Source organism: Cherax quadricarinatus, chromosome 76, assembly GCF_038502225.1.
Source record: "Cherax quadricarinatus isolate ZL_2023a chromosome 76, ASM3850222v1, whole genome shotgun sequence".
Taxonomy (NCBI): domain Eukaryota; kingdom Metazoa; phylum Arthropoda; class Malacostraca; order Decapoda; family Parastacidae; genus Cherax; species Cherax quadricarinatus.
The window spans coordinates 5486405-5512671 of record NC_091367.1 but is presented as its reverse complement, the minus strand read 5'-3'; the positions used below and the strand labels follow the sequence as shown (position 1 = coordinate 5512671).

At 43.1% G+C, this 26267-nt stretch overlaps 1 protein-coding gene across 7 annotated transcripts in view; it reads right to left on the bottom strand.

Moving 5' to 3' along the window:
• The window catches only part of LOC128703702 (FYVE and coiled-coil domain-containing protein 1), a 105589-nt gene that overhangs the window by 38659 nt on the left and 40663 nt on the right, over window positions 1-26267 (bottom strand). For 5 of the 7 annotated variants that reach the window (XM_070101196.1, XM_070101199.1, XM_070101198.1 and 2 more), the window contains 3 exons: window positions 13116-13349; window positions 8304-8798; window positions 3332-5077 (listed from right to left, as the gene is read on the bottom strand). In XM_070101196.1, the coding sequence (XP_069957297.1) occupies window positions 3332-5077; window positions 8304-8798; window positions 13116-13349 (2475 nt within the window). Of the gene's footprint in view, window positions 1-3331; window positions 5078-8303; window positions 8799-13115; window positions 13350-25833 lie in introns of all 7 variants that reach the window. The other 2 variants (XM_070101201.1, XM_070101200.1) reach the window with 2 other exon arrangements.

Below are 26267 nucleotides of genomic sequence, written 5' to 3'. Positions count from 1 at the left end.
TGAGGGACTGACCACCTCAAAACTTTAAGGGTGATGGACTGATTACATCGTCTTCAAGTCTCTTCTGCTTCTATCAACTTTTCTGTACTCGACTGAAGAAGCCTACTGTGTAGGCGAAACGTTTCGAAATAAAGATACCTAACTGTTGCATATGTGTCTTACCTAACAACCTGTCGGTATTTTATACCATTTTAATGTTCGACGGAGAGAATTGTTGAGATTAGAAAGACCAGAAATGTAGGGAAGGCAGAGGACAGAAGAGCTCCCAGGAGTAGAGAGTTTGGGAGAGAAGAAATTACGTTTAGCACGTGAGAAGGCAGAGTCTATGAAATGGGAAGGGTAGCCAAGACGGGAAAACAAATTATGAAGAGTGGAAATTTCTGCTGGAAGGAACCGAGGATCATAGATGCGGAGGGCACGGAGAAAGAGGGAGATAAGAACACTTTTCTTGACAGGGGAAGCATGATAGGAAAAGTAGTGAATGTACATGCCACTGTACATTCTTTTCCTATATTACTGATGCTCAAGCAAAGCTCTGTATATAACATTCCTCTCTTCTCCATTTTTTTTTTTTTTTTTTTTTTTTTAAAAAAGTCGGTCGTCTCCCACCGAGGCAGGGTGACCCAAAAAAGAAAGAAAATCCCCAAAAAGAAAATACTTTCATCATCATTCAACACTTTCACCACACTCACACATTATCACTGCTTTTGCAGAGGTGCTCAGAATACAACAGTTTAGAAGCATATACGTATAAAGATACACAACATATCCCTCCAAACTGCCAATATCCCAAACCCCTCCTTTAAAGTGCAGGCATTGTACTTCCCATTTCCAGGACTCAAGTCCGACTATATGAAAATAACCGGTTTCCCTGAATCCCTTCACTAAATATTACCCTGCTCACACTCCAACAGATCGTCAGGTCCCAAGTATCATTCGTCTCCATTCACTCCTATCTAACACGCTCATGCACGCTTGCTGGAAGTCCAAGCCCCTCACCCACAAAACCTCCTTTACCCCGTCTTTCCAACCCTTTCGAGGACGACCCCTACCCCTCTTTCCTTCCCCTATAGATTTATATGCTTTCCATGTCATTCTACTTTGATCCATTCTCTCTAAATGACCAAACCACCTCAACAACCCCTCTTCTGCCCTCTGACTAATGCTTTTATTAACTCCACACCTTCTCCTAATTTCCACACTCCGAATTTTCTGCATAATATTTACACCACACATTGCCCTTAAACAGGACATCTCCACTGCCTCCAACCGTCTCCTCGCTGCTGCATTTACCACCCAAGCTTCACATCCATATAAGAGTGTTGGTACTACTATACTTTCATACATTCCCTTCTTTGCCTCCATAGATAACGTTTTTTGACTCCACATATACCTCAATGCACCACTCACCTTTTTTCCCTCATCAATTCTATGATTAACCTCATCCTTCATAAATCCATCCGCCGACACGTCAACTCCCAAGTATCTGAAAACATTCACTTCTTCCATACCCCTCCTCCCCAATTTGATATCCAATTTTTCTTTATCTAAATCATTTGATACCCTCATCACCTTACTCTTTTCTATGTTCACTTTCAACTTTCTACCTTTACACATTCTCAAACTCATCCACTAACCTTTGCAATTTTTCTTTAGAAAAATTTTATCCTATAATACGTTACAAGTTTAAAAAAAATTGCCAATAGTGTAAAATAATATCTAAATAAAACATTCTCTTACACAGAATATGTCTAGGTCCACTAAAACAGTTTACTAAGAACAACAGTTACATTAAAGTCAAGATCAAAATCAATATATGAATGGCAGCTGGTGGCTAAACTTTACTAATTTGTAGCAAGACAGATGCTAGTCATTTACACCAGTTAAAGTGTCATCACTAGTCCCAGGCAACATCACTCCAGGTCACCTAAATTACAAGGAAAATGCTACGTGAATAAGAACTATTACGAAAACCAAGGAACATTAAGATAAACATATAATGAATGTAAGTAGAATTATATAAGAAATGCTTGATATCATACATGTTCACAAGAAAGAGAATAAAGTACGTGGAATCCCTGCCAGAGTGCAAAACGTTTAACAGGCTTCTGTCTTACACCTGTATAACAGGATTATAGCACATACCTCTCAAATAATTGCTGTCTACCAACCTACTAGCTGATGAATAAGACACATCTGGAATGATATCGTTCCTCACACCACAGAGCTGAACTCTTCTCCAGGTTGAGGGACTGACTACCTCAAACTATTTCTCCAAGGTTGATGGACTGATTACATCACCTTTACCCCACCACTACACCTGCTGTCTACAATACATTCTCCTCTGTATTTGACTGATGAAGCCTACCATGCTTTTCGAATCGATATTTTATATAATTTTTAACAAACCTACTAGCTAGTATAACAACAGCAACAATATCAACGGTCTTAAAGTATGAGAGACTTTGCTTATTTTAGTTCTCAAAATAGGAGATATGACCATGACAATTGTTCTGAAAGATATCCATAAGGAACGAGACAGAGCTACAAAAAGCAGATGCATTTTGTATGAACTTGAATCCCTAAATGTGTGCAGTAGTTTGGAAGCTGGTGGTAGACCAGCCAAGGTCAGATCATTTGAAGCAGAGAAAACAGAGTAAAATAAAGACATTATAATTGGCATGCTTTTACAAGCTGTGAATGACATACATGTCGACCAAGTGCATGGATTCAAACAACATCCCGTCGACAGTAGTGAAGAATGGCCTACATTACAGGATGTGCTTTTATTGGAACAGTGTTTTAATCATTTGCATTTATCATTTGACTTGATAAAGCTCTAAAAGCACTGTCCAAATAAAACCATATTCTGGAACATGTGTCTTAACCAAGCGCATGTTAGGTACCTCTAGCATTTGAAAAAAGGGGTTCAAAAACAATATACCAGACACACATTAATACTTGTTTAGAAATCAACAACGAAGAATACCAAATACAACACAAGGATAGTGATCATGTCCAAAATGCAAAATTAATCAAACACTAAAGGAAAGCAGGAATATTAAACAGTTTATAGAGATTATCACTCCTATACATAGAAAGACTGCAGGCTGTATTGGATAAATAATTTCTAAGCTCTGTGTGGTGTTATTATAAATTATTAAGAAATAATCTATTGAAGGTTGTGTGCAAAACATCAATAATAAGGCTCACAATTTTTTTTAATACTCACTCTTTAAAAAAATTTCACACCTGTGTTAAAAGGTGGTTAGTTGAGGTTCACAAATATGTTAGCTCATAGACAGAAACTATAATTTATCTGTGACAATACCTTGCCATTGCGTTCTAGTTTGAGCTCATCAACACACTTGCCCAGATGTTCCAGCTTTTCCTCCATCTGTTGCCTGAGTCTCTTCTCCGCTTCGAGAGCTTCAGTCAGTTGTGCCTCGGAGCGATTCTTCTCTTCAAGGAGTAGAGTGCATCGTTCTTCCAGTTTCTTGTTATCCCTGTGAAGAATTTCAATCTTTCTTGGGAGAAAGTTGATAAGTCGCTTACTAAGGTCACCTTCAGCCTCTGGAAGTTCTTCCGTTGGAGAAAATGCCTCGTCGGCACTTACTGGTGCAGTAGTTTCTTCCTCAGATAAAGTCCCAGGAGCTGATCCTGTGTCTGCCTCACTGACATATGCTGTGTCAAAGCTCTCGGGCTCAGGGCTCAATGCTTCTGACTCCATGTGATTAATTTGGTAATTTTCCTCTTCATCATTTTCGTAGTCTTCATCATCATTATCATCGTCATCATCTTCATCATCGCTGGAACCATAATGCTGGTGAAGAGCAGACAGTCTTGATGCAAGAGTCAATGAACGTGCAGTTGATGCCATAAGTTTTTGATAGAGGTAACTGCACTGCTCTTCTAGGTTTTGCAAGCGAGTGGCATGCATGTCCTCTCCTGCCATTGCAGCAACAATTGATGTGGAGGTGTCATCATCAGCATCAACAACACCATATTCAATAGCCATATCAAGCAATAAATCTACAGGGGGTTCAAATTCACCATAAGTGTGTGTTATAGCCGCTGCTCCTTCCTCTTCTATTGCAGGGTATTCACCACCTTTCGCCTCTGCTACTCTCTCTGCAATGCGTCTTCTCTCATTGAGTTCCTCTCTAAGAGTATTCCATGCTTCCTCACTCTCTGAATTCATTTGCCGAATTTTGTGCCATTGTTCTCGTGAGCACTCCAGCTCATTCCTTAAGCGATGAAGGAGCTCTCGTTTCTCCTTCAGCTCGTATCGGAGAATAGACTCTGAAGAGTGGAGCTGGGCATGTTGTTCTTTCATGTCTGAAACCAAGAGCCAAGTAGTGTGAAGTGCATCAGAAACATTGACAAGTCTGGTTTCCTGCTGAGCTACGCGTCGCTGAAGTTCCACATTAAGTACCTTCAGACGCTCAATTTCTGTAACAAGGGATTTTTTCTCAAAAATAAGCTCTCTTAGTTTAATGTAAGTCTTGCTAACACTGTTAGACATTACTTTGAAATCTTCTGCTGAAGGTAAGTTACTGAAGGTTGTGGTGTTGTTGTCTGGGGGAGCAACAGCATTAACTCGAGTCTTCTCGATGAGTTCCAAGTCTTCAAACAACTTAGTAAGTGCACTTAACTGCTGTGACATTTTCTGGTTATCATTAAAATATGTATCTAGTTGGTCTTTCAAACCATGAATGATAATTTCCTGGTCATCAATGACTGTTTCATAATCCCTAACCCGTCTTCGAAGTTCACAGCACATTCTCTCGGTGAGTTCAAGTTTGCCGGCTGCAAAAGAGATTTCTGCTAAAAGTTTAGGAATGTCCTCCAGTTTCTTTATAATGAGATGGGGATCTGGAATCGACTCTGGCACCTGGATGCCCACCTCTTCACGACTGCTGGAGGAGTCTTGAAGGGTATCAACACCATCCCCACTGTTATGAGAGTCTGTGTCACTATCACTTACACGAGTCTTACGTTCAAACCAATTGGCACTAACCTTGTGTATATTTGTCCGCAGAGCAGTCTTCTCCATTTCTGCTGCACGACACTGCTCCTGAAAAAATAATCATTCTCAAAATTACTTACAATAATAAGCAATCAAACCCCTTCTCCTGTAGAAATTATTAAAAAACAATACATGTAATAAGAAAAACTTTATGAAAGTGTGTCTTCTTTTGCAGGTCACCCTGCCTTGGTGGGGTCACCCTGCCTTGGTGGGGTCACCCTGCCTTGGTGGGGTCACCCTGCCTTGGTGGGGTCACCCTGCCTTGGTGGGGTCACCCTGCCTTGGTGGGGTCACCCTGCCTTGGTAGGAAACAGCCAATGTGTTAAAAAAAAATAACATGCAATCAATAAATAACTAACAGTCATTGAAGTGGAGGAAATAACTGAAGGTGAATAACTTTTTTTTTTACTCTATCAGTCATTTCCAATTACAGCAGAAGACTAAGTAGTGTGAAAATAAAAAAAAAATCCATGTGATCTTATCTAAATGTCAACATTGAAAACCATATATCAGAAAATGTTATATTAAAAACCAGATATCAGAAAATGTTATGTCAAAAACCATGTATCGGAAAATGTTATAAAATTCTGCCCCCCTTTATAACCATTCTGGATAAATTAGCACAAAACATGAAAAAATCTTCCTTGTGGGAATGTTTCTTAATCTTGGAAATTGATTTTTATTACAAATATTGAATGTTGCAGCGAGGAGAAGGCTGGAGGCAGTGGAGATGTCATGTCTGAGGGCAATGTGTGGTGTGAATATAATGCAGAGAATTCGTAGTTTGGAAGTTAGGAGGAGGTGCGGGATTACCAAAACTGTTGTCCAGAGGGCTGAGGAAGGGTTGTTGAGGTGGTTCGGACATGTAGAGAGAATGGAGCGAAACAGAGTGACTTCAAGAGTGTATCAGTCTGTAGTGGAAGGAAGGCGGGGTAGGGGTCGGCCTAGGAAAGGTTGGAGGGAGGGGGTAAAGGAGGTTTTGTGTGCGAGGGGCTTGGACTTCCAGCAGGCATGCGTGAGCGTGTTTGATAGGAGTGAATGGAGACGAATGGTTTTTTAATACTTGACGTGCTGTTGGAGTGTGAGCAAAGTAACATTTATGAAGGGGTTCAGGGAAACCGGCAGGCCGGACTTGAGTCCTGGAGATGGGAAGTACAGTGCCTGCACTCTGAAGGAGGGGTGTTAATGTTGCAGTTTAAAAACTGTAGTGTAAAGCACCCTTCTGGCAAGACAGTGATGGAGTGAATGATGGTGAAAGTTTTTCTTTTTCGGGCCACCCTGCCTTGGTGGGAATCGGCCGGTGTGATAATAAAAAAAATAATTGTATATGTATTGCATTTTTAAGTAAATAATATATAAAAACAGAAGGCATTTCTTTTATGATATTCTGAAAGGTAATATAATTACCATACTTTGTTATGGGGCTCTGAGCCTAACTTACAGATGCAGAAGATAATATCTACACATCCCCACAAACAGACGAAATATTAACCCTTTCAGGGTTGAGAGGCCCTCTCCTAAAATTTTTCTCAGGTTCGAAAATTTTTCTAGAAGAATTAAAAATTATTTTTTCTTATGAAATGATAGAGAATCTTTTCCCAATCATAATGACACCAAAAGTATGAAATTTGATGGAAAACTTACGGAATTATGCTCTCGCGAAGTTAGCTGTCTCGACAATGTTTATGCATCAGCGATTTCGTCCACTTTGAGCCCTATTTTCAGCCAATTCCAATGCACCAATCAACAAAAATCATAGCTAATTCGTTAGAACTCCATTTGTTTTATCAAATGAGTACAAGAAACTAGCCAATTGCCGATTTCAACTATCCAATAAAATGGTCAGAAATTGGCAATTTTGCAAATTTCACACAAATTTCAAAAATGCCAATTTCAAAATAGGGTCCAGAATAAACAAGACAGACATTCCTTCACTAAAATAACATTTTCTCTGTTCATTAGTCACGTCCCCAGGCCCCTCTTACATTTCTTTTGCTTTCCGCTTTCCACTTTGAACTTTTATTCTCACAAAAAATAGATTTACTGTTATACAGACTACTGCATTAGTGTAAAAATGATATAAATAATATCAGCACACTTGTGAAAGAATATCAGACTCATCAGTTGACGTGTATTGGATGTGTGGCATGATCTGTTTACTTATGAACATTGGCAAAAATAGAACTTTCTGCTACTTTGAGCTCAATTTCAAGGTACTTTTCTTTATGAAACCAATCAAAATCATCTCAATTTCTGTAATATGTCTTCCAATCTATAAAAATGACACCAAGAAAACGAGAATACAACCATAAATACCATACGAAAATACACTGCAAAGTTGCTGTTTTAAACAAAAAACAAGAGTTTTTTTTTTCTCATTATGCACTGTGTGCTGCAGGATTTTTTTTTATGCTGTGCACATTGACCATGCAGACCCATTCTTTCATATGTAGGCCTACCAGCTTTCTCTCATTAAATTTGAAGGCATTAGAATTTATGCGTACTAGTACAGCACCAACCCTGGCGTGCAAGTCGTACTAGTATGACACCGACCCTGAAAGAGTTAAAGGGCCGAATCTTTTACTAACCCAAATTTTGGCCATGGTGCCACTTATTCTTTTCTGCCAGGCAATGCTTTGTATATCTGTTAATGATTCTGAAAAAAAATACATATTGCAGTAACAAGAGCTACAATTTTATGAAATACCAATGAAGGAAAAAATAAGTGTATATTTGATGTATATAAAGTTTATCAAATTTACCTGCCATTTTACACATCCATGATGTAGAAAGAAAAGAAATAACAATCCTGCCAGATGCAACATGTATAACAGGCTGCTGTTACACACTCATATGGCAGGAGAGTAATCTCTCTCAGAATGACTGCTATTTACCAAGCTACCATCTACCCAACCAATGAAGTAGAAAAGACTAAACATAGTTTTCCTTCAGGGTGCTACGTACCCATCCCCTTAACCCGTAAATGGTTCAAACGTATATATACGTTTTTTCAACATTTGAAAGTATGTAAAAAAAGTAGATCTTCTTTTTGTTTTTCTACATTTGAAAATGTGTAAAAAAAATTTGATCTACTTTTTTTTTTGTTATATTTGAAAATATGTAAAAAAACTTAGATCTACTTTTGTAGCACTACACATGTGAACGTAGATCTGTTTGGACCGTTTACGGGTTAATGACAATGTGTTTGAAATCAGTTATAACAGAAAACATCATAACTTTGACAAAAAATCCAGTATAGTATGTAAACACTCACTCTTAAGATTTCATTTTCTTTCTCCAAATTTTCTAGCTTGTGCTGACACTGGTCGATCACTTGTTGGGGGGACAGTGAAGAGTCTGTGTCCGGCTGGGAGATCACACTGCTTGATACTAGTGCCGCACACTGTTCAGGCTTCACTGTAACCAAATTGACAGTAGGTACAGCAGACGAACTTGTTTCTTTGAGCAACTCATGCACACCTGTACTGAGCCTTTCACCTGCAGTCAGTGTCTCTTTCAATGTTTTCTCCAGATGTGTGATTTCATTCTTCAAGTGCTTCTCTTGTGCTTGCAATGAATCAACTTGTGTGTGAAGCTGCGTCACCTGGTTTTCCAGCAGGTCGTGTAGACACTGCAACTCTGTACATTTGGACCTACTGAGATGCAATTCCTCAGACAACTGCTCACACTGAAGACACACTTCAGGAGTGTGGCATTTGGCTGAGTCACTTTCAGTGTGTGGACTAGCAACTCCTGAATCCTGCTGAGCCTGAGGAGAAGAGAGAGAAATAAAACATGACGAATAAAATGACCATCAAAATGTATCCCAATTAATATACCTACAGCTGTAGAGGTACGAATTCAGATTTTATATTAACCAGGCACCCAATTTATCGGGACAATAATTCAGTTAACATTTTTCTGCCAGACTTGGAATTTTTTTTTATTGTAGAATGTACAGATAATGTACAGTTGATTTCAAACACCATTCTTATCTAAAGTATATTTCCAGTTTCCCAGGATGCCACCCACAACAGTCAGCTAACACTAAGGTACCCATTTACTTCTGGTAAACAGGGGTAGAAGGTACGTATAAGGAAACTTGACAATATGTCTCCACCCGCCCAGGATATAACCCAGGCTCTTTGGTTGTGAGCCGAAGGTACTAGCACTGAGCTGAAAGGCTCTTCACACCTCTGCCAGAGCTCTCTTTAACCCTTTGAGGGTTTCGGCCGTACTAGTACGGCTTACGGCCCAGGGTTTTTGACGTACTAGTACGCCTAAATTCTAGCGCCCTCAAATCTAGTGGGAGAAAGCTGGTAGGCCTACATATGAAAGAATGGGTCTATGTGGTCAGTGTGCACAGTATAAAAAAAATCCTGCAGCACACAGTGCATAATGAGAAAAAAAAAACTTTGACCGTTTTTTTGGAATAAAACAGCGGCTTTGCACTGTATTTTCGTATGGTATTTATTGTTGTATTCTAGTTTTCTTGGTCTCATTTTATAGAATGGAAGACATATTACAGAAATTGAGATGATTTTGACTGGTTTTACAATGAAAAGTACCTTGAAATTGAGCTCAAAGTAGCAGAAATGTTCGATTTTTACCAAAGTTCAAAAGTAAACAAATCATGCCAAGCGTCCAATACACGTCAACTGGTGAGTCTAATATTCTTTTGCAAGTGTGCCAATATTATTTATACCATTTTTTACACTAATGCAGTAGTCTGCATAACAGAAAATCTTCTATTTTTTGTGAGAATAAAAATTCAAAGTGGAAAGCAAAAGAATGTAAGAGGGGCCTTGAGACGTGACTAATGAACAAAGGAAATGTCATTTTAGTGCCAGGAATGTCTTTCTTGTTTATTCTGGACCCTATTCGGAAATTGGCATCTTTTGAAATTTGTGTGAAATTGGCAAAATTGCTAAATTCTGACCACTGTACTGGATAGTTGAAATTGGTAAATAGATGGTTTCTTGCACTCACTCGATAGAAAAAATGGAGTTCTAGCGAAATATTCATGTTTTTTGTCGACTAGTGCAGTGGAATTGGCCGAAAATGGGGCTCAAAGTGGGCAAAATCGCCGATGCGTAAACATCGCCGAGACCGCTAACTTCGCAAGAGCATAATTCCATAAGTTTTCCATCAAATTTCATAATTTTGGTGTCATTATGATTGGGAAAAGATTCTCTATCTTTTCATAAGACAAAAATATTTTTTTTTTAAATTTGGCCGACCCTGAGAACGAGTCTCGGAGAGGGCCTGTCGACCCTCAAAGGGTTAATAATACATGGTAACAACAATAATGTTACAACTCTATGTATCCTTGGATAGCAATAAAAACAAAGCTAAATATACACAAAAATATTATGCATAACTCTCAGTGTATTTTTTTTTTAACAAGTCGGCCGTCTCCTACCGAGGCAGGGTGGTCCAAAAAGAAAGAAAATCCCCAAAAAGAAAATACTTTCATCATCATTCAACACTTTCACCTCACTCACACATAATCACTGTTTTTGCAGAGGTGCTCAGAATGCAACAGTTTAGAAGCATATATGTATAGATACACAACATATCCCTCCAAACTGCCAATATCCCAAACCCCTCCTTTAAAGTGCAGACATTGTACTTCCCATTTCCAGGACTCAAGTTCGGCTATATAAAAATAACCGGTTTCTCTGAATCCCTTCACTAAATATTACCCTGCTCACACTCCAACAACTCATCAGGTCCTAAATACCATTTGTCTCCATTCACTCCTATCTAACACGCTCACGCACGCTTGCTGGAAGCCCAAGCCCCTCGCCCACAAAATCTCCTTTACCCCCTCCCTCCAACCTTTTCGAGGACGACCCCTACCCTGCCTTCCTTCCCCTACAGATTTATACGCTCTCCATGTCATTCTACTTTGATCCATTCTCTCTAAATGACCAAACCACCTCAACAACCACTCTTCAGCCCTCTGACTAATACTTTTATTAACTCCACACCTTCTAATTTCCACACTCCGAATTTTCTGCATTATATCTACACCACACATTGCCTTTAGACAGGACATCTCAGTGTATATACACTTAAAATCTACTATTTAGGGATCAACAAATGTTGCAGTCTTAATGACACTTGTGCAGTCAATAGGCTTCAAACCTAACAAACTACAAAAGTAATTCTATAAATAATGTGATAGTGCAAGGTGACACAGTAGAGTGGCACTCTATACTCACATTCACACATGACACTCAGTAATCAGCTACCTTCACTCTGGTATTTCAAGTGATTCAAGAGGGTCAGTATGTAGCCAAAAACCTTAATAGGATCAGAGAAATGGTCTGGTGATACCGACAAGATATGGAAAAAGACACTTATGTACAGTTCAGGACATTTATTAAAGATAACTAAGAAATAAAGTGTATAAAGTGGCAGGAATCAAGTGGCGTGTTGTGTGGGTAGCGGCGGCGGCAGTGGCAGTGGCGGCGGTGGCAGCAGCGGCAGCAGCAGCGGCGGCGGCGGCAGCGATGGCGGTGGCGGCGGCAGCAGCAGTAGTAGTAGTGGTAGTAGCAGTGGAACTAATGTGGTGAGACAGGTTGGGTTAGAGAAGGACCTGTTGACATCATGTTACAGCAGTGTTCAACATAGGGACGATGTTGGACACTTCATGAAATTCAGTGAGGTTAGATTAGTGATTAAAGAGATGATTTAAGATGGTGAAAGTGTATAGAAGCTGCCCTAATTGCTGTCAGTAACACTATCCATCAAAAGTCCTGTAGTTACAGTATGTATCTCAAAACTGCTAATCAACAGGATATTACCCATTCTGGAGACCACTGTAACATGATGTCAACAGGTCCTACTCTAACCCAATCCGTCTCGCCACATTAGCTTCACTACTACGTACTACTACTACTACTACCACCACTACTATCTCTACCCACGTGACAATCCACCTGACTCCTGCCATTATACATACTGGTTTTCTTAGTTATCTCTGTATTATCAATCAATCAATCAAGTTTATTCTCTAGGTCTAGGATTACAATGCGGGGTTTACAGATTTTGGATACTTTGTGATTTACATGTTATAAAATACTAATTACAGAGGGGGCCACTAGGACACCTAGCATGGCTAGGCATATCGGGCAGACTTAGATTAATTCTTAACTCTAAATTATTACGAATTATGGAGTGAGTTGGTATTATGGCTAAGTGACTAAATTATAGTTTGTGAGTTTAGCAATGTGAATGCTTTTGTTTTGGCACAATACATAGTTTCTATATTAGAGTATCACAGGCAAACTTATGACTAGTTAGGATTCATTATTTTAAGATTAAGATTCGTATTTCTGTGTTTAGAGTCAAATGGGTGAGTGAGTGCAAGTGTGAAGTCACTCATGGCAAAACGTTTCCTTTAATAAATGTCCTGAACTGTACATAAGTGTGTTTTTCCACATCTTAACAGCATCAACTACAACTACCAGAATAAAACACATTACAAGTCACTCCTTGTCTGACTTCAAAGAATGATTAATCTTTTTTTTTTTTTTTTTTTTTTATTCGCCGGTATTCTCCCGGCCCGGGTCTTTTCCAAGTAGTGGTGACCCGGCCTTGGCTCCCTATCTGGGGAGTGTCTCGAGACTAAAGTCTCCCATGGGAGGAGGTACAGTACCTCATCTTTGGGACCAAGTGTCCCCAGGCCTAGCCACATTCCCCGCCCTCACGGGGCTCGTAGGGAGAAGCTAGGCCTCTGGTCTGCCATCTACCCCGCCTCAAAGGGGCTCGTGGGGATGGCAGTCTTATGAGCTGCAGATGGTAGCAAGCTCAGGCCTTAATGATTAATCAACAAATTCTCACTTGGTAAATCATTAATATTTAGAAGTTTATATATTGAAGAAGCTTATAGTGACTTCAACTTGAGCTTCCATTGCATGACTTTTAGTTGAACCATATTGTTATTTTTTCAACCAAGGTTGTTGCCCTCAAAAAACTTTAAAATATTATGGTGAACAACAGATACTGAAACAAATACAGTACTGGTATTCTTGTCTCTCTACAGTGTCCCATATTTGTCTACAACAGTTTTACTTGCCTCATCTAGTTTGTTCTGCAGGGAAGCACAAGATGCTCGAAGTGTGGCGTTGTCGCCCTCAAGAAGCGCCAGACGCTCCTGTAGGGAGGTCACCTCCAGGTTGGCTTCCATGCTCACTTCTCCGCTCTCGTGTCTTGGACTTTCAGGGAAACTGGGTGATAAACTGCCCTCACCCACAGGAGCCATGCAGCGCAAGTTAGCAAGCTGCGATGATGATGATGCTATCTCACTCAACTGAAATAGTAGATAAATATACTGAATATATAACAAGACAACAAAGGAAATAATGGCTAGCTACACACAGATTACAGTACTGTATTTTATATGGACAGTGGTGCTAAACCTATAGTGCATCACACACTGCATAGGGGAATGGAAGTCAATGAGATCTGATCATATGATTCAAGAGCCCTTACTGTCAAACCTCTTTTAAAGAGAGACTATCCGTATATGATTATGACAATCATCATTCTCGCAGGTCTGTCGCAGAAGTGACCTTAAGAATCATATAGCTAAATCCAAAATCTAAGGAATTTTATTTCTTTATTAAAAGGCATCCTGTGAATAGATTTAAGTTATTTGCAAGTTATTGTGAAGAATCAAGTTTCTTTTTATACTGCATGTACAATAGTTGATAAAGAGGTAAATCAGACTTACAGCTGGAAAGCTTTAAATTTTTAATTACATTCATGGGAAGCATTAAAAGCGTAGGGGTCATGAGGCACCAGGGAAATTAGCCTATACACTGAGGTCTGGGAGCTGATCCTCTGGTACGGCTGGAAAGTATTTGGATATGTTTTCACAAGACACCTGTTGTCCTTGTTCATCCATCACTAAAATAGGTATCTGGGTGTTAGTCGATTGCTGTGGGTCACATCCTGGGACAAAATTGACCTAATTTACCCAAAATGCTCTACATAACAAGGGGCTTTCTATATGTGTGTCACTGATGTCAGTTAGGCCAGTAAACCATTGTACATGTAGAAATAAATATTTTATTATTGTACTGTACAAAGAAATAAAGGATTTGATTTGAGGGGAAGGGAGAAGAAGTAGGGAAAAAGGATGGGTGGAAGCTGGGAGGATGACAGAGTGATGTGGGTTTGGGAGGGGAGGGACAGGTAGTGTGTGGTGGAATGAAAAAGGTTGAGGACAATAACACTTGTTACACCATAGTGGAGGAGGGGGGAGAGGGGAGGAGGGATGGGGAAAGGGAGGGGAGGATGTTGCTTCACCTGTGTGTAAAACTGTATATTGACTCACACCAGGGTGTAACCTTCACCTAGTGTATCAAGAGTGTTGGCCAGACTTAGTAGCTACTGACTCATAGGTGTGTGTCTCGTCCTCACCACAAGGAGGATCAAGCCTTCATTACCCTCCACTAAATATTCCACAAGATTTTAATGCCAATAATAATAATAATAATAATAATAATAATAATAATAATAATAATAATAATAATAATAATAATACAGTAATAATAATAATAATCACAGAACTGATGAGGGGAAAAGGGTGAGTGGTGTACTTAGGAGTCTGTGCAGACAAAGAACTTTGTCCGTGGAAGCAAAAAGAGTATAGCTGTACCAAAACTCTTGTATGGGTGTGAAGCATGGGTGATGAATGATGCAAAGAGGAGAAGGCTGGAGGCAGTGGAGATGTCATGTCTGAGGGCAATGTGTGGTGTGAATATAATGCAGAGAATTTGTAGTTCGGAAATTAGGAGAAGGTGTGGGATTACCAAAACTATTATCCAGAGGGCTGAGGAGGGGTTGTTGAGGTGGTTCGGGCATGTAGAGAAAATGGAAAACAGAATGACTTCAAGATTGTATAAATCTGAAGCGGAGGGAAGGCGGGATAGGGGTCGGCCAAGGAAGGGTTGGAGGGAGGGGGTAAAGGAGGTTTTGTGTGCGAGGGGCTTGGACTTCCAGCAAGCGTATTTGATAGGAGTGAATGGAGACAAATGGTTTTTAATACTTGACGTGCTGTTGGAGTGTGAGCAAAGTAACATTTATGAAGGGATTCAGGGAAACCGGCAGGCCGGACTCGAGTCCTGGAGATGGGAAGTACAGTGTCTACACTCTGAAGGAGGGGTGTTAATGTTGCAGTTTTATAACTGTAGTGTAAAGCATCCCTCTGGCAAGACAGTGATGGAGTGAATGATGATGAATGTCTTTCCTTTTCGGGCCACCCTGCCTTGGTGGGAATTGGCCGGTGTGTTAATAAAAAAAATATAAAATAATAATAATGAAAGCTTCAGCAGAAAAGCACCCAAGTTTCAACTGAAATGCCCACGATTCCCTGGTTGGATCCCTGTTTAGGGAAGTCTCAAGATACTGCTAGCAGTATGTAGGTACCTGGGATTTAGGTGAGGCTCTTGTGGGTGTCATCCTGGGGAAGAGGACACAGGCAATAAGTCACACCATCATTATATTATCAGGGAACACTTGTTAAGTCAGGCAGCTCCTGGGCAATGACAAGCAATTTGATCTGATCCCAGGAAGGGAAAGATGGAGAAAAGTATTGGCAAATATAACACAAGAGACAGTAATAACAGTGGTAGTAGTGGTGGTTGTGGTAGTAGTAGTAGTGGTTGTAGTAGTAACAATACTAGTAATAGTGATACTACTAGTTGTAATAGCAGCCGCAATAGTAAAATAATAGAAATAGTGGTAGAATAACATGTTCACTTTTCCAGTATAATCTACCTTGTCCATAATTATTACCATATTTGTTTTGTCTGTTTCGTAAGGTAAAGTCCAGGATCTTTCCTTAATTCATGGCATAACTTAACAAATCTTTGAGGACAATTGTGTTGCAGAAGTCTGAACTTCACAATTGTCCTTAAAGATTTGTTAAGTTATACCATGAATTAAGGAAAGATCCTGGACTTCACCTTACGAAACAGACAAAGCAAATGCGTTAGTAATTATGGACAAGGTAGATAATTCTGGAAAAAATGAACATGTTATAAGAAGACGGAGTAAATTTACGTGGCTCTTAAAATGTCGGAAGGTCGTAGCTGAGGACTATACTCTGACCAACACTTATTTATATTCAACCTTCTCAGTCATATATATTTATATTTTCAACTCTCTCAGCCGTATATATATATATATATATATATATATATATATATATATATATATATATATATATATATATATGCATTTGTAATTCTTGGAAGGTGGGGAAGTGAGCTAGCTGGGGGAGGGGGATTTGGTTAGGAAGAGAGGACCTAGCTAGACGATACAGTGGTGTACAAGGTTAAATTATTGGGGTATACAAACATACCCAGAGTGACAAGGAATCAAGGGGTTATAATTTTAACTATGATTTTTAACGGGGGGTCATTTTTAACGGAGGTCATCTGACCTCGGTCAGATGACCAAAAGCTGCAGTTGTGGGGGTCATCACATGACAAAGACCCTCGTCAGGAAACACTTGTCCCGTGTCTTGACAAACATTATCTTACCTAACCTAGTGACGAGGCTAGCAACTTTCCACTGCCTTTCACATCATCATCATCAGACGGACTAGTCAAAGACCGCAACAGTTTTGTTCAAGAGTAAACTGGACTAGTATCTTCACCAGGTGCCAGATCAATCAGGCTGTGATGAATATGTGGGTCAGCGGGCCAGCAACAGCCTGGTTGACCAGGCAAACACCAGACGAGCCTGGCTCAAAGCCGGGCTCTGGACTGGTTTAGTGCTACGAGAAATCACACCACTACCTCTCCTCTGCCACCTCACTCGAGGTCATTGGATAGTCATAATAGGCAGGTTATGAAGTGATGAAGGCTCGATCCTCAGTCCGATAATCGCAGCCTGGTCTCACCAGTCAGACAAACATCCTCTCGCATAACAAAACAGGTGTTTAAATTTTCTTCCAGCTCAGGAGCTACGACTCGACCCCCTGCAAGCACAAACAGGTAAGCACAGTACTTCCCAGTACCAGTGGCAGGAACTAATTAAGTGTTTTTAGCTATTAAAGATTTGTCCATGCTATTATCATTGATAAGAAAAATATATATATGGATTACAATTCACAAAAAATAATTGCCAGCTAGATAAATGTGTTAGGTTAGTTAAGGTTGGTCAGGAAACAGGACAAGTGTTTCCTGAGCCGGGTCTTAGTCACATCATGATCCACAGATGGAGTTTGTAGTCATCTGACCGAGACCTTCCACTGGCTTACCCCTCCACCCCCTTTAAAAATCATGGTTATGATTATAACCAATTAGATAGTATAACAGAAGGCTCTCTCCCCACTAGTACTGAGTGCTGTTGGCCTACAGCATAGCAGTGGGTAAACACGCTAAAACTGTACACGTTGTACCATCAACTGCTAGAAATATTTATTATTATTATTATTACTAAATCAAGCTTATTCTAAAACGTCTCATTTGTGCATTAAAATTATTTTAGGCTGGGTGGCGGCTTGTGTTTGTTGAGAGCAAGTCTACCCACCCTTGACACATCCCAGGGAGCAGGTGGCGCCGATGGGAATAGAACTCTCTCAGCAAAGCCAAGAAAACACTTCTCATTTGTAAACACAGTTAAGGATAAACATCCTTAACATTCCCAAACACTACTGGGTAAATAACCTCGACATTTCTGTAACACTACTACGTAACAGCCTGAAGGAGACCCTCTAATAGGCTAAAAACACTCGACAACAGCGAATTTGTGGGTCCAAAGACTGTTCAACAGCCTCCCACCAGACAGGGGAATTGCGATAAATGGCTTAGAAAACCAACAAGTTGAGAATGAGACACGCAAAATAGGGGAATGTTTACTGAGGAAACGTTTCGCCACACAGTGACTTCATTGGTCCAATACAAAGAAAAACGGTGTGAAGAGAGGAGTTTGAGGTAATCAGTCCCTCAGGCTGGAGTCGATGTGTTGAGTCTCTCAATCTTGAAAGTACAGCATATGGTGGGAGAAGTGGCTTATATAGTCAGGTAAGTGGAGGCTGGAGGAGGCAGAGCCACAGTGGAACCATCCACTAGTGTAAATAGGTCTTCGTCCAAAGATCGGAGTGTGTTGAAGAATTCCCATGATGTTGTAAAGCCACACCTTCCCTCTCTCGTGGTATTCTCCTCTTAATAAAACATCAGTCACCATTTCATGTAATTTCATCTCTGTGACAGCTATGATGTCTGGGTTTACCTCTGCTATCCATTCTATGAATTCATGATGAGGATTTTTGAGCATTTCCGTAAAACATTCGATTTTTAAGCATCCTATTAACGTTATAACGAACGAATTCTTTCAACATGACAAAAAAAGCACAGTATACCGCCGTCTCCAGACATTAACCTCCCATTCATCCAGGATATACTGACCGTTAAATTTTTTATGCGCAAATTTTGGATAATTCTAGTTAGAGAAACCCAACATAATAATAATAATAATAATAATAATAATAATAATAATAATAATGTTTTATTTCTACAAGTACATTATACAAATTATACAGACCATACAGTGAGCACCAGACTAAGTGGTGCACCATACAGTGAGCACCAGACTAAGTGGTGCACCATACAGTGAGCACCAGACTAAGTGGTGCACCATACAGTGAGCACCAGACTAAGTGGTGCACCATACAGTGAGCACCAGACTAAGTGGTACACCATACAGTGAGCACCAGACTAAGTGGTGCACCATACAGTGAGCACCAGACTAAGTGGTGCACCATACAGTGAGCACCAGACTAAGTGGTGCACCAGACTAAGTGGTGCACCATACAGTGAGCACCAGACTAAGTGGTGCACCATACAGTGAGCACCAGACTAAGTGGTGCACCAGACTAAGTGGTGCACCATACAGTGAGCACCAGACTAAGTGGTGCACCATACAGTGAGCACCAGACTAAGTGGTGCACCATACAGTGAGCACCAGACTAAGTGGTGCACCATACAGTGAGCACCAGACTAAGTGGTACACCATACAGTGAGCACCAGACTAAGTGGTGCACCATACAGTGAGCACCAGACTAAGTGGTGCACCATACAGTGAGCACCAGACTAAGTGGTGCACCAGACTAAGTGGTGCACCATACAGTGAGCACCAGACTAAGTGGTACACCATACAGTGAGCACCAGACTAAGTGGTGCACCATACAGTGAGCACCAGACTAAGTGGTGCACCATATAGTGAGCACCAGACTAAGTGGTGCACCAGACTAAGTGGTGCACCATACAGTGAGCACCAGACTAAGTGGTACACCATACAGTGAGCACCAGACTAAGTGGTGCACCATAGTGAGCACCAGACTAAGTGGTGCACCATACAGTGAGCACCAGACTAAGTGGTGCACCATACAGTGAGCACCAGACTAAGTGGTGCACCAGACTAAGTGGTGCACCATACAGTGAGCACCAGACTAAGTGGTACACCATACAGTGAGCACCAGACTAAGTGGTGCACCATACAGTGAGCACCAGACTAAGTGGTGCACCAGACTAAGTGGTGCACCATACAGTGAGCACCAGACTAAGTGGTACACCATACAGTGAGCACCAGACTAAGTGGTACACCATACAGTGAGCACCAGACTAAGTGGTGCACCATACAGTGAGCACCAGACTAAGTGGTACACCATACAGTGAGCACCAGACTAAGTGGTACACCATACAGTGAGCACCAGACTAAGTGGTGCACCATATAGTGAGCACCAGACTAAGTGGTGTACCATACAGTGAGCACCAGACTAAGTGGTACACCATACAGTGAGCACCAGACTAAGTGGTACACCATACAGTGAGCACCAGACTAAGTGGTGCACCATACAGTGAGCACCAGACTAAGTGGTGCACCAGACTAAGTGGTGCACCATACAGTGAGCACCAGACTAAGTGGTACACCATACAGTGAGCACCAGACTAAGTGGTGCACCATACAGTGAGCACCAGACTAAGTGGTGCACCATACAGTGAGCACCAGACTAAGTGGTACACCATACAGTGAGCACCAGACTAAGTGGTGCACCAGACTAAGTGGTACACCATACAGTGAGCACCAGACTAAGTGGTACACCATACAGTGAGCACCAGACTAAGTGGTGCACCATACAGTGAGCACCAGACTAAGTGGTGCACCATACAGTGAGCACCAGACTAAGTGGTACACCATACAGTGAGCACCAGACTAAGTGGTGCACCAGACTAAGTGGTGCACCATACAGTGAGCACCAGACTAAGTGGTGCACCATACAGTGAGCACCAGACTAAGTGGTGCACCAGACTAAGTGGTGCACCATACAGTGAGCACCAGACTAAGTGGTGCACCATACAGTAAGCACCAGACTAAGTGGTGCACCATACAGTGAGCACCAGACTAAGTGGTGCACCATACAGTGAGCACCAGACTAAGTGGTGCACCATACAGTGAGCACCAGACTAAGTGGTGCACCATACAGTGAGCACCAGACTAAGTGGTGCACCATACAGTGAGCATTAGACTAAGTGGTGCACCATACAGTGAGCATTAGACTAAGTGGTGCACCATACAGTGAGCACCAGACTAAGTGGTGCACCATACAGTGAGCACCAGACTAAGTGTTGCACAATACAGTGAGCATCAGACTAATTGGTGCACCATACAGTGAGCACCAGACTAAGTGGTGCACCACACAGTGAGCACCAGACTAAGTGGTGCACCATACAGTGAGCACCAGACTAAGTGGTGCACCACACAGTGAGCACCAGACTAAGTGGTGCACCACACAGTGAGCACCAGACTAAGTGGTGAACCATACAGTGAGCACCAGACTAAGTGGTGCACCATACAGTGAGCACCAGACTAAGTGGTGCACCATACAGTGAGCACCAGACTAAGTGGTGCACCATACAGTGAGCACCAGACTAAGTGGTGCACCACACAGTGAGCACCAGACTAAGTGGTGCACCATACAGTGAGCACCAGACTAAGTGGTGCACCACACAGTGAGCACCAGACTAAGTGGTGCACCATACAGTGAGCACCAGACTAAGTGGTGCACCACACAGTGAGCACCAGACTAAGTGGTGCACCATACAGTGAGCACCAGACTAAGTGGTGCACCACACATTGAGCACCAGACTAAGTGGTGCACCATACAGTGAGCACCAGACTAAGTGGTGCACCACACAGTGAGCACCAGACTAAGTGGTGCACCATACAGTGAGCACCAGACTAAGTGGTGCACCACACAGTGAGCACCAGACTAAGTGGTGCACCACACAGTGAGCACCAGACTAAGTGGTGCACCATACAGTGAGCACCAGACTAAGTGGTGCACCACACAGTGAGCACCAGACTAAGTGGTGCACCATACAGTGAGCACCAGACTAAGTGGTGCACCATACAGTGAGCACCAGACTAAGTGGTGCACCATACAGTGAGCACCAGACTAAGTGGTGCACCATACAGTGAGCACCAGACTAAGTGGTGCACCACACAGTGAGCACCAGACTAAGTGGTGCATCATACAGTGGGCACCAGACTGAGTGGTGCACCATACAGTGAGCACCAGACTAAGTGGTGCACCACACAGTGAGCACCAGACTAAGTGGTGCACCATACAGTGAGCACCAGACTGGTGCACCATACAGTGAGCACCAGACTAAGTGGTGCACCACACAGTGAGCACCAGACTAAGTGGTGCACCATACAGTGAGCACCAGACTAAGTGGTGCACCATACAGTGAGCACCAGACTAAGTGGTGCACCACACAGTGAGCACCAGACTAAGTGGTGCACCATACAGTGAGCACCAGACTAAGTGGTGCACCACACAGTGAGCACCAGACTAAGTGGTGCACCATAAAGTGAGCACCAGACTAAGTGGTGCACCATACAGTGAGCACCAGACTAAGTGGTGCACCATACAGTGAGCACCAGACTAAGTGGTGCACCACACAGTGAGCACCAGACTAAGTGGTGCACCATACAGTGAGCACCAGACTAAGTGGTGCACCACACAGTGAGCACCAGACTAAGTGGTGCACCATACAGTGAGCACCAGACTAAGTGGTGCACCATACAGTGAGCACCAGACTAAGTGGTGCACCACACAGTGAGCACCAGACTAAGTGGTGCACCATACAGTGAGCACCAGACTAAGTGGTGCACCACACAGTGAGCACCAGACTAAGTGGTGCACCATACAGTGAGCACCAGACTAAGTGGTGCACCACACAGTGAGCACCAGACTAAGTGGTGCACCACACAGTGAACACCAAGACCAAGTGGTACCCTGAATGGGGAGCTAAGTGGCAAGTACGATTAACCTTCAATGATCTCTCAGGCTATTTATACCTGCAGCTTGCATGTTGCAGGCCTTCCCCTCGTGGGGGGAGTGGAGGGAGGAGCAAGAGGGAAGGGGCAAGAAGGGAGGGGAAAGGGGGAAGGGGCAGCCACTGATCTTTATCCAATTTCAACATAAAAAGGAACGTTGACGTTCCTAAGAACGTTTACAAGAACATTTATAGCAAAAACGTCTATAACGTTAAAAAAACGTTCATAACGTTAAAAAAACGTTATAACGAACGTTTACGTAAACGCCTTGGGAGAGAACGTATTAACGAGGAACGTTTCTGGACGTAAGAGATTTCCTCCGAAACGTCGCAAGGGGGGCAAAACGTTCCCCCTTTCCCTTAGACCACTTTTCTCTTCCGGTACGGCGTCAAGAGGACCAACGGCAAACAGGAATGATGACAACGGGAGCGAAATTAACAGATAAGGGAGTAATGAATAGCGTGGGAACGGGAACGGTGCTAACAGGAAGAACGTCAACAGGAACGACAGGAATGTCAACGGGAACGTCGCTAAGGAATGATGTGAATGAACGGCGAAGATTTCTGATGTTATTTTGAGAAGAACGAAGGAACCCGAGAATGACACGGGGGAGAAGCGCTAGATCCTCAGTGGTGGTACAACTCCTGGAACTGAGATGGTTCCACTGACACTTGGGACACTGCCAGTATTCTTGTCTGGTGGCGCACAGGTGACAAGCAACCTTAAAAAAACAACCCTCGTGTAGCAGATAAGCTTGAAACCCCCAAAACAACGCATTAGAAAGACTACCTTCGTGTAGTAGATAAGCTTGAAACCCCCCAAACAAGGAATGGGAAGGACGAAGTGTTTGGACATCGTTGTGTAGGTTAGGTTAAGTTTGCTAGGACACAGGACAAGTGTTTCCTGTCGCGGGTCTTAGTAATGTGATGACCCACAGCTGGAGCTTTTGGTCATCTAACCGAGGCCTTCCACTGGCTTACCCCACCACCCTCTTTAAAAATTGTGGTTATAATTACAGCGTTTTATTACTGCGTATTAATTTGCTTGTGGTGGTGCTTGTGGTGGTGCTTGTGGTGGTGCTTGTGGTGGTGCTTATGGTAGTGCTTGTGGCGGTGCTTGTGGTGGTGCTTGTGGTAGTGCTTGTGGTGGTGCTTATGGTGGTGCTTGTGGTGGTGCTTATAGTGGTGCTTGTGGTGGTGCTTGTGGTGGTTCTTGTGGTGGTGCTTGTGGTGGTGCTTGTGGTGGTGCTTGTGGTGGTGCTTGTGATGGTGCTTGTGGTGGTGCTTATGGTGGTGCTTGTGGTGCTTATGGTGGTGCTTATGGTAGTGCTTGTGGTGGTGCTTGTGGTGGTGCTTATGGTGGTGCTTGTGGCGGTGCTTGTGGCGGTGCTTGTGGCGGTGCTTGTGGTGGTGCTTGTGGCGGTGCTTGTGGCGGTGCTTGTGGTGGTGGTTGTGGTGGTGGTTGTGGCGGTGCTTGTGGCGGTGCTTGTGGTGGTGCTTGTGGCGGTGCTTGTGGCGGTGCTTGTGGTGGTGCTTGTGGCGGTGCTTGTGGTGGTTGTGGTGGTGCTTGTGGCGGTGCTTGTGGCGGTTCTTGTGGCGGTGCTTGTGGCGGTGCTTGTGGTGGTGCTTGTGGCGGTGCTTGTGGTGGTGCTTGTGGCGGTGCTTGTGGCGGTGCTTGTGGCGGTGCTTGTGGCGGTGCTTGTGGTGGTGCTTGTGGTGGTGCTTGTGGTGGTGCTTGTGGCGGTGCTTGTGGCGGTGCTTGTGGTGGTGCTTGTGGTGGTGCTTGTGGCGGTGCTTGTGGCGGTGCTTGTGGCGGTGCTTGTGGTGGTGCTTGTGGTGGTGCTTGTGGTGGTGCTTGTGGTGGTGCTTGTGGCGGTGCTTGTGGTGGTGCTTGTGGCGGTGCTTGTGGCGGTGCTTGTGGTGGTGCTTGTGGTGGTGCTTGTGGCGGTGCTTGTGGTGGTGCTTGTGGCGGTGCTTGTGGTGGTGCTTGTGGTGGTGCTTGTGGCGGTGCTTGTGGCGGTGCTTGTGGTGGTGCTTGTGGTGGTGCTTGTGGCGGTGCTTGTGGTGGTGCTTGTGGTGGTGCTTGTGGCGGTGCTTGTGGTGGTGCTTGTGGCGGTGCTTGTGGTGGTGCTTGTGGTGGTGCTTGTGGCGGTGCTTGTGGTGGTGCTTGTGGTGGTGGTTAACAGCGAGTCTTATGAGCCACGTAAGTTCGTCTTCTACTAACAAGTTCATCTTTCCACTATAATCTACCTTCTCCATAATTACTATCACATCTGCTGTGTCTGTTTCGTAAGATAAAGTCCAGGATCTTTCCTTAATTCATGGTATAACTTAACAAATCTTTAAGAAGAAGAATTGTGAGCTCAGACTTCTGCAACACAATTGTCCTCAAGGATTTGTTAAGTTATACCATAAATTAGGGAAAGATCCTGGACATGTTATTAGAAGACGGAGGAAGTTGGGTGGCTCTTAACACCATCTTGTTCTTCCCTGCCCTGGTCGTCCCTGCCAACACCTTGTTCTTCCCTGCCCTGGTCGTCCCTGCCAACACCTTGTTCTTCCCTGCCCTGGCCGTCCCTGCCAACACCTTGTTCTTCCCTGCCCTGGTCGTCCCTGCCAACACCTTGTTCTTCCCTGCCCTGGCCGTCCCTGCCAACACCTTGTTCTTCCCTGCCCTGGTCGTCCCTGCCAACACCTTGTTCTTCCCTGCCCTGGCCGTCCCTGCCAACACCTTGTTCTTCCCTGCCCTGGTCGTCCCTGCCAACACCTTGTTCTTCCCTGCCCTGGTCATCCCTGCCAACACCTTGTTCTTCCCTGCCCTGGCCGTCCCTGCCAAGACTGGGGTGTCCCCCCAAGAAGGAAGCACATTCACCCTCATTCATCCAATCGCCATCTTTTTCAAAGTGTTCTGGCATCGCAGTTCGATGACTCTCCAGCTGCAGTATTCCCAACCCCTCCTTCAGAGTGCACACTCACAGGGCTCAAATCCGGCTAACCCGTCTCCCTCTCCTTTCTCACACTCCAACAGCTCGTCTGTTTAAAAAATAGTCTCCATTCCCTCCTAATACATTTATGTTTATATTTTTGATAAGGATTCCAGTCTCAGTAGTAGTACCAGTTCCAGTAACCAGTTACCAGTAACCAGTGTACCAGTAGATGACTCCCTACCAACCGTCTCTGCGTGAATCACTGTCTGGATTCATATTGTGTGTTATAGCGTTAATTTTTTTCAACCGGGGGGAGTCATCTACTGGTACACTGGTTACTGGTAACTGGTTACTGGAACTGGTACTACTACTGAGACCAGTGGCATCCAAAAAGATACAGTTATGTCTTATAAAATCTTGGAAGGTAAAAGCAGAGATGAATAAAACTTATTACTAGTTTTCTCACAGGGCAAAAGAACGCAAGGAAAGGCGCGTGTTACTGACTCACCTTTGTAGCCGATGTCTGACAGGAAGAGAGTCGCTTCTTAGCGATGTGATCACCGTAGGTAGATACACTGAATCACCACAGGAACACTTCTACAACACACGCAACTCATTACCTACTTGTGGCCACAGACATAACTCCATAACCACTTCCTCACGGATCAGCAAAGTCACTGTTGTACTCTTCTGACTTGACCCAGAGCGAATCTTAATGACTTCTTTAGCACTACTCTCCCTTGACGTGTTAAACCAAGACTGAGTAACTTAACCTCCGCTTGGCTACTGACACAGCATCCAGGTAAAATCACTAGACTAATCTAGGAAGTTTTTATCACCTCAGTCTCAAAATATGCAACATACGATAGGAAAGAGAAAATTCTGAAGCGTAACGTTACGAAATGTTCTAAAAGTTAGTATGTTTACCGTCACAAAGAATGG